General features: G+C 41.2%; 2 protein-coding genes across 2 annotated transcripts; both read left to right on the top strand.

Moving 5' to 3' along the window:
- Nucleotides 1–967: 967 nt before the first annotated feature.
- Nucleotides 968–3,985, top strand: LOC103984119 (uncharacterized). The gene is made up of 4 exons (XM_065108164.1): nt 968–1,125; nt 1,221–1,262; nt 2,634–2,797; nt 3,680–3,985. The coding sequence occupies exons 1-4, from the start codon at nt 1,071–1,073 to the stop codon at nt 3,695–3,697; spliced, it is 279 nt and encodes a 92-aa protein (XP_064964236.1). The 5' UTR covers nt 968–1,070; the 3' UTR covers nt 3,698–3,985.
- Nucleotides 3,986–4,133: 148 nt separating this feature from the next.
- LOC103984118 (uncharacterized) lies at nt 4,134–6,988 on the top strand. The gene is made up of 5 exons (XM_009401552.3): nt 4,134–4,551; nt 4,633–4,767; nt 4,863–4,900; nt 5,051–5,117; nt 6,493–6,988. The coding sequence occupies exons 1-5, from the start codon at nt 4,399–4,401 to the stop codon at nt 6,865–6,867; spliced, it is 768 nt and encodes a 255-aa protein (XP_009399827.2). The 5' UTR covers nt 4,134–4,398; the 3' UTR covers nt 6,868–6,988.
- Nucleotides 6,989–8,047: the final 1,059 nt, after the last annotated feature.

Genomic DNA, 8,047 nt, shown 5'->3' with positions numbered 1-8,047 from the left:
AAGTGATGAAACATCTCTGGTGAAAGAGTCACCGAGTGTAGATCTCTATCCATCCTACAGATGAGAACATATACAGAGGCAAAGACATCGAGCTTGCATGGCTCTACATGAGCATGAAACATCAATCTTCGGGGATGCTCTCAAGCGTCGGCCGCCATGCACCGCCTCGTCGAGCCTGCGCGCTTTCGAGCTCACCTACAAACTCCTCCACCGCCTCCTCTTTGCCTCGGACGTACATAGCCAGCAACTGAGCTGCCTCCTCCTTGGTGAGTACCAGTTTCAACCTAATGGCTCCCTTCTTCTTGCACTCATTCGTCTGCTCCCCATGTCTCGAGGCGTCCTCCTTCCTATGACCTCGGTTCTTCAGTTTCCTCCACTTGAGAAGCCCAACTAATAGGGTGCCGATAGCATGGAGCTTTTGCTTGTTGATCCTTGAAGTCATGGTCGTCTCGGCCTCCTCCTGCGCTGCCAAGCAACCCAAGAGCTTCCTCACGGGGAGGAGAGGGAAGGCGAGAAAGTGAGGAGGCTAGAGAGACGGCGAGCAAAAGAACATAGGAAGCAGCACTTATATAGAAGAATGTTCACAGGAAAGATAGGTGCCGATTGACAGTCAACAAGGAGAGCACGAAAGGACCGAGAAATAGCAACCGCAGCTCGCCAAGGGCAGTGCTCCGGGGGTGAACAAATCCCACAAGCAACTGATTTAATGCGGGAAGAAGAACGCTGTTTTGTCTGACCGAGTTATTGCCGGGGTTCTACGGCGTTTAATTCGCCTTAAGCATGAGAATAATGGCGAGGGAAACGTACAAGATATGATCGAATCTTACGGTCCTAATACGATGATGAGAATGTCACGGCGAAGGTGACGGATGTGTATGATACTGTATAATACCGATAGGTTGCACGAATCTTAAAGGAGGTGTTGGACGACACACCATCCCATGTGCGATGCACGTGTCGAGGACTTGTCCCAAAACGCCCCCTCCCCTTGCTTTCTGCCGCCTGCCTCGGAAGAAACCTCGACTATCTTCGTATCGAGATCGAGAGACGACCGCCACACGAGCCAAGGGATGAAGCGGATTCCGCGAATTAAGTTCCCGCAGAGGCACCCGCCCAAGCCCACAGGTCCTTCCGCCCTCTTCCCGTTTTCTTCCTCGGAGATCTCCTTCTAGGGTTCGCTAATCGCTCTTTCCTGTGGTCTCTTTGCTTCTTTCTTGTAGGATCATCGCCACCTGCTGACGAGATTACGTTCCTCAAATCAAGTATGTTCTCTTTCTCTCCCTCTGAAGACGAATATTTCCTTTCGATTTTGGGTTAGATTTCATGTTCTGATTCGAATGGAAGAATGTAATGGTCGTGGTTATCGGATGTTATCATTGGTAACGGGGTTATTTTGGCCTGAAAATTTGGTTCTTTGTTTGAATTTGGGATTTCGGTTCTTGTAATTGACAACGGTTATCTCGCTTTTTGAGTTAATTGAATGCTTATTAAAATATGGTTGTAGGACGACATGAACTGTAGTTCATGAATATAATGCCCATAAAATTGAAGGAGAAGAAGGAATTTTATATTGTTGTTGTGTAGAAATATAATTATTGAGGAATATAATGGACTTAGTTAACTTTTTTGTCTCCCAAAGGCTGACATATTCTTAATTACATTTTATTTACCATGAAAAGAAATCTATTAACTATGAATAATAATAGGTAATTCTGCTGATTTCAGAACTCAAAATGCATAGCAGGTTCTCAATTACAGAACTGCTCTATCCACAAAATGCTATGCAGATCATTTCGTAATTAACATTTCTATGCACAGTATGATTTTCTCCCTCGAACATAATTAATTCTGGAAACAATTACAAAATTTCTGCTTGAGACTTAGTGTTTTTGCACTTAAGCTAATTATATCTTGGTTTCTACTACTTTATCCGCTTGAAATATCTCATGGGCATAAAGAAGTACCTCCATTATGAATTTGTATGTACTTAGAGCTGATGGGTGCAAAGGTCGTTCGTTATAAGCCTCAAATACAACCCAAATTGGTCATCATGTTGACCACTCTTCATTTAGCTTCCAACTCCTCATTGTCATCTTCCTCTTTTCCTTCAGCCTCAACTCTCATTGTAAATCTCTAGCCCCTTTCTTTGTTGTCCTTCCTTGAACCAAAGAAGCATCCTCAAGATTTTCTTATTTTGTCTGGCATCTATCTATTGTTTTTTTGACAATAAAAATAGGTTAATGTTTGTTGTTGAAGAATCTTGATTTTAACAAGAGAAATCCATCTTGACCCACAGACTATGGATATAATTACTGTAGCCCTATTCCAGCACAAAATGTAGCACTAAGTTTATCATAGTAATGATAGTTACATCTTCAATGCCAACCCCTTGAAACAAGAACCGTTCACTTGACCCTCTAAAATGAAACAATGGTTGTGCTTTTTTGAATCCCATGATTTTACATCACAGAGCCCTAGATTCAGTGTTATTTATATTCGTTTTCTCCTATGTTTGTACTTGTATTTATCTGGTAATTTATTTGTATTTGTAAGTAGCCTAGACTCAGTGTATTTTACATAATGGAGCAAGTTTTACTCTACTCTGGTAATTTATATATGTATTCCATGTTTAGATGTGACGCCCCAACCCAAGGTTGCCACATCATCTGGTGACACCCCAAGTTATAGATTCCGATCAGATGTTCCTGCTCCACCTTCTAACACTGCCTTAGGTGGAAAGGCTTCACTCTTGCCAAAGCGCACACCAGTCTCAGATAAAGAGATCGAGGCTATTTTGGTATGTGAAATTTCTTTCCTCGAGTTCTGCTTCATATGTATGTATCTATCAAGACTTTATAATAGAGCAGTCAAGCATTTTCTGTTTCCTTTTTTCTCTGGTTGTTTGTTCTTGATGAAAATTTTCTTCACTATCTTGTTTATTTAATGCAATAAGGTTACCTGTCTAAATAATGGTGCTAATATAGTCTCAGAAAGTGTTTGTTTGTGCTGAATCTAGGAGTCTTGTATCCTACCAAGAATATTTCATCGAGTTTATAGTTCATCTAATTTACGACATGTGTATTGTTCTTCTGTGAGGTGTACGATATGTATTTGACTAGTAGGGAGCATTTGCTGGATAACTAGTCTCCATGTGCTATTAATTCTGACCTGAAGTCTCAGTTTAGAACATTTGTCTTGACCAGTTTACTGCAGGGGCAGGAATGTCTCTTTCTTTTCTGAGGGATAGCTTATGTACTTCTCCTGAAATTTAACCTCATTCTTTTTTCAAGTCTGAGTTCCTTTTCTTTCCTCTTCTCTTCTATGTTTTCAACAGTTAAAAAGGAATATTCATTTGGTTGATTCCCCTTTATACAATCATAATCTCTTTTTTCCCCATGTGATGTCATTTCTTTTTTCTTTTTTTTTCTTTTTTCAAGCTTTCTGAAATCTGCATTACATGGGATATTAGACCATATACTTTTATGTTTCTTCGCGATTCACTAGCTCCGGTAAATCTTTGCATGCATATTTGTTAGAAGTCAAATCATCTGACTTATAACTACCTAGGTTTACCGGTAGAGGTTGATTGATCATTTAAGAATCCAGATCGATCATCTAGCAAAGATCCTTTTGTTGTACCTGTGTTGAAAGAAGAAATTCTAACACATTTTTTTTGCAGTTGGGTGGTTGCTTTTAATGCTACTGTGATGTGGGGGCAGAGCTGTTCCTCACCCTCCTGAATAATACTACACTGGAGTTTTGTGATGACATCTCCAAGTACATTAATGGTCTGTCTTTGGACCATCCTTATTTTTCTCCAGAACATGAGGTTTAAGCCTGAATATTGTCACATTCCTGCATTTCTTCCAAGATCGATGCGACATCGCCAAGATGTTATTTTCTTTCTAAACAAGCCCTTGAGATGCTCAGTTGAAGCTTATTCTTGTGATGGTGACTTCTTAATGTTTGCTCTTGATCTTTTTCACTGGCATTTCTTCTAAAAGTGCTATGGAAGATGCAGCCTAAACAGCGGTCACTCTGTGTTTGAACTCATCTTGTTTCTGGGCCAAGTATGGATCTGGCTGAAACCCGAATCCAAATCCCTAGCGCGGATCGCATATCCCAACCCGTCAATGCTTTCCGGTCGAGTGTTAATTGGGCAAGGAGAGCAAAACCCGGAACCCGATTTCGTGAAACGGGTCCCGAACATGGACCCGTTAGCTTTTTGAATCCATTCACCCGACATGGTGTGTCAAATACCACAATAGCTCGAGCATGTGGTGGGGATGAAGTCGCCCGACCGTCGCAGATAACGGCGAACGCAGCTGCCGAACTACGAAGCGCGGGTACTTGTTTATCTCCGTTCCTTTCCGTGGAAACCATTGCGCGATTCCAACCATGTCGTGTTCCTCTGCGTCTCTACTCGTAGCTCCTCTCCTTCTTCCCCACCATTCCAAGAAGCTAATTCTCCCACGTCGACGAGCCAGAGCTGCCATCACTTCCTCTCTACGCCTCGGAGTGGAAGACCTCGCCGAGCTGGCCCACAACAAGGTACGCGCGAGTCCGATTCTCCCGGAGAGAGGACAGTGAGCTTTTTGCCTCAGTGTGTTGCGGTTCTTTCCCATCTGGTAGGTGCTGGTGGCTGCTGCTATTTCCGGCGCTGTTGGGCAGCTCTCGAAGCCGCTGACGTCGGCGATCCGAACTGGGAAGGGCATCGACCTCTGGGCGGCGGTGAGTGCGGGTGGCATGCCGTCCACACATTCCGCGGTGAGACATGTTTCTTCTGTTTCTTCTTTTTGGATCCTCTGTATTGATGGCGTTGAATTCTGAGGGTATTTTGATGAAATGTGTTCGGCATCTAGGCTGTTGCTGCTGCGGCAACTTCGCTTGGCCTAGAGAGGTAAGCTCGGAAACTGTTTGGTTTAATTCCCCAGCGGTTAATTACTATCACTGTCTTCAAATTTTAGCCGGACATCAGGGAAATCTTTGATGCAAGGAATTGGTCTCTTTGTATTGGTCTTGTGTAACTATGGTAGTTTTTAGAATGCAGGGGATTCTCGGACTCAATTTTTGGCATGTCTGTGGTCTTTGCTTTTCTCGTCATGTATGATGCGCAGGTAAATCAGTGTCATTTCAGTATGTTATTTGGTTTAGTGTCTGTCATAATTCGTCAATTCTTTTGTTTCGGTCTCCTGCCATCCTTATTATTTTGTGTTTCATCTTTCATGGTTGAGGGATGTTACTCCTGTTTTATGCAAAGCTCCTTGTCTTTGCTGCATCAATCTGTATTATTTATATAGTTATTAAGTATGTGCTGCTTTTGGAACTAGTGAAACATAAGCATTAGCAGTGGGGATATGTTAGTATAGTGAATTCATTTATTAGTTATTTCCATATGTTCTTGAACACTTATTTGAAGGGTTTCTCTGTGTTTTTCTTTAATGAAGTTTTTGTAAATTTTCATAGGGCTATGATATACATGGCAATTACGTATTTAGCCAGCTGCATTAGGAGATGTTATATTACTGGATGAATATAACAACATTTTGTTGAATTATGAAATTTTGGGTTTCAATCATATGTTTTAAGTGTTTGATACAAATTTTTGAAATTGCTATCTATTCTAATTTATAAATTATAACAAATGTAGAAACACCTCAATTGAGTCCCACGTCGGGAGTGGGCAATGGATCTAATGTAATGCTATTAACTTGGGCTTTAGAATTTTGGACTAGTATTTCAGGTTCATCGAAATTTGTAGATCCATCAGATCGAGTTGTGACAAACGCAAAGCTACTAGTGGGATTTACTTATGCCACGATACAATAACATGTAAACATTACTACAGAGTTTCTAGAGTTATGCTTGGGGACTATATGTATCATCCTGGCCTTAGTCTTTTTCCCTTCCATTAATTTTTTAGTCTTTTCATGCTTTCTTTTTTCTTTTCTTTGCTTCAATCTTTTCTAGCTTTCTTCTTCATCTCTTTTTCTTGATCTTTTTTAGCTACTTCTGGCAAAAGATTAGCTTCACCAATCTTTACATGTAAAATGAAGAGGCAAAATATGGTACTGAATTTGTTGAGAGCATATGCATGTGATAGTCTTTGTTGCATTTAGATGATCAAAACAATGAAATTTATATCACAAAGGTCTTGACAAAGATATAGAATATGTAAAGGGAAAAGTGGTTTACCCAAATGAACACCACTTGAAATGATGATCACTTCCTCAAAAAATAAAAGATATGTACTCGAGTTGTTTGTCTCCAAATTAAAATTACTAGAAACTGTTGACTATGTTTTTGTCCTTCAAAATATTTGGTGACTCGATGATGTCATACTAAAATTGAGTGATTACACTAGCTGTGATATATGATCAGCTATTCATTGGCTCGCTTCCTCTTCAAGTTATTTGTTGAAGCAAAAAATCTTTATGCACTTGATTATTCTCAAAGTATGATGTTTCCCTTTCCTTGGTTTGTCAAATTCAGGGTGTCAGAAGGGAGGTGGGCTCTCATGCTAAGATTCTTAATAAGATACTAAGTTCCCAAGAAGAGGACGATGTGCAAAGTCCTAGTTCTCGAAGTTCCTCGGTGAATTGTGAGAAGATGTCTCCGTTTGCCTCCATTTCAGAGAAGGCAGAGTCGTACGGACAAAATTCAGAATCTTATTCATTTCTCAGACCGGGGATTACATCCACCAAAGTAGACATGCCAAGCCCAAAAGTTAATTTTAAAGTGCCATTACTGAAGAAGTATAGCAATTACCCTCTATTGAATGAATCGGTTGGTCATACAGAGGTTCAGGTTCTGGTTGGTGCCATATTGGGTCTTATTGTGAGTGTAGCAGTCGATGTAATTTTGTAATCCTATTAGGTAGTATCTCGACAACAAAAGTCAACTACCATATTTGAGTCATACAGTTACTCACTTGTTCTTCAAGAGTCAACTACCGTATTCTATCCAAGTCATATCTGTTATACTTCAAGTAACTGTGGATTGCATCAGGCCATTTTTGATCTTTGTGGAGGCGTGTATGACACTGCTCCCTCCAACGGATGGCAACCCGATTTAGTGTCTTAAATCCCAAGCATTCTAATTCGCAATGATTTTGCGTGGTGAATAATTCTCTATACAGAAATGAGAGAATAGTTGGGAAGGAAAGAACATGACAGCCTCATAATTTTTCGTTTTTTCCTTTGATTTTATATTGCACATATAATCGTGAGAAAGATAGCGGTTGATGGCCACTTGATCGTTGACAAGAAGCAAGCAGCAGCTTTCACCTTTCTCTGTTCAAAGGCATGCCTTGAATTCTCTCTCATGTATTTCACTTTCTTGCGTTTACTGTTCATCTCTCTCTCTCTCTCTCTCTCTCTCTCTCTCTCTCTCTCTCTCTTACCTTCACGACATATAAATCTAGAATTGCTCGGGGAAGATCCATCTCCTTATTTTCCCATCATTAAATAAAGATTAGAATCTCAGCTTTCGGTGAAGAATCTGAGAATTCTGACTTCGTCAGAGTTGACCCACACGCACAAAAGTCGTCGCTCGACTGCTCCCGTAATTGACCTCCTCCTTCCGCCCTGCACCCAATCCACATGCATGCATGGTTCTCTTTTGCAATGGGGACTTGGGAAGTCTCCAAGCTCGAAGAAGAGAAGGTATTCCCATGCTGTCCTCTAATCTTATCGAGCTCTCTTCTACACCAACCCCATTTCACCCAAACAACGAGGGAAAGTATGGCAACAAGTTTGAAGAGGGTCGAACATCTTTTGCCCTGTGGCCAGAGACCTTGTGACCTTTTGCGTTGCCTTGATCCTCCACTGTTGCAGGAAAGAGCAGCTCTGCGACGTGGAACGCACTTGCATCCCTGTATGAACGCACGTCATTCTCACTTTGTCTTCTCTGATTTGGTATTGAATTGCCATCATGGAAACGGAGGATGACTGCATATACAGCTAATGTAAAGGCATGGACGTGGATGCTGAAAGTTGTGTGTTCTTTCTGCTGCATGACTTTATTCTCTGCCGCGAACACATGCCGG

The sequence above is a fragment of the Musa acuminata genome, chromosome BXJ2-5 (genome assembly GCF_036884655.1).
Source record: "Musa acuminata AAA Group cultivar baxijiao chromosome BXJ2-5, Cavendish_Baxijiao_AAA, whole genome shotgun sequence".
Classification (NCBI taxonomy): Eukaryota; Viridiplantae; Streptophyta; class Magnoliopsida; order Zingiberales; family Musaceae; genus Musa; species Musa acuminata.
The sequence above is the reverse complement of the archived record's forward strand: the minus strand, read 5'-3'. Positions and strand labels throughout refer to the sequence as shown.

What these genes read in the sequence shown, in the direction of transcription:
- LOC103984119 (XM_065108164.1), top strand. Translation starts at nt 1,071, where the DNA reads ATGAAGCGGATTCCGCGAATTAAGTTCCCGCAGAGGCACCCGCCCAAG. An exon ending in GCACCCGCCCAAGCCCACAG is followed by an intron (nt 1,126 to 1,220) that starts GTCCTTCCGCCC and finishes TCTTTCTTGTAG; the next exon opens with GATCATCGCCACCTGCTGAC. An exon ending in GATTACGTTCCTCAAATCAA is followed by an intron (nt 1,263 to 2,633) that starts GTATGTTCTCTT and finishes TTCCATGTTTAG; the next exon opens with ATGTGACGCCCCAACCCAAG.
- LOC103984118 (XM_009401552.3), top strand. Translation starts at nt 4,399, where the DNA reads ATGTCGTGTTCCTCTGCGTCTCTACTCGTAGCTCCTCTCCTTCTTCCC. An exon ending in TGCCGTCCACACATTCCGCG is followed by an intron (nt 4,768 to 4,862) that starts GTGAGACATGTT and finishes TTCGGCATCTAG; the next exon opens with GCTGTTGCTGCTGCGGCAAC. An exon ending in TCGTCATGTATGATGCGCAG is followed by an intron (nt 5,118 to 6,492) that starts GTAAATCAGTGT and finishes TGTCAAATTCAG; the next exon opens with GGTGTCAGAAGGGAGGTGGG.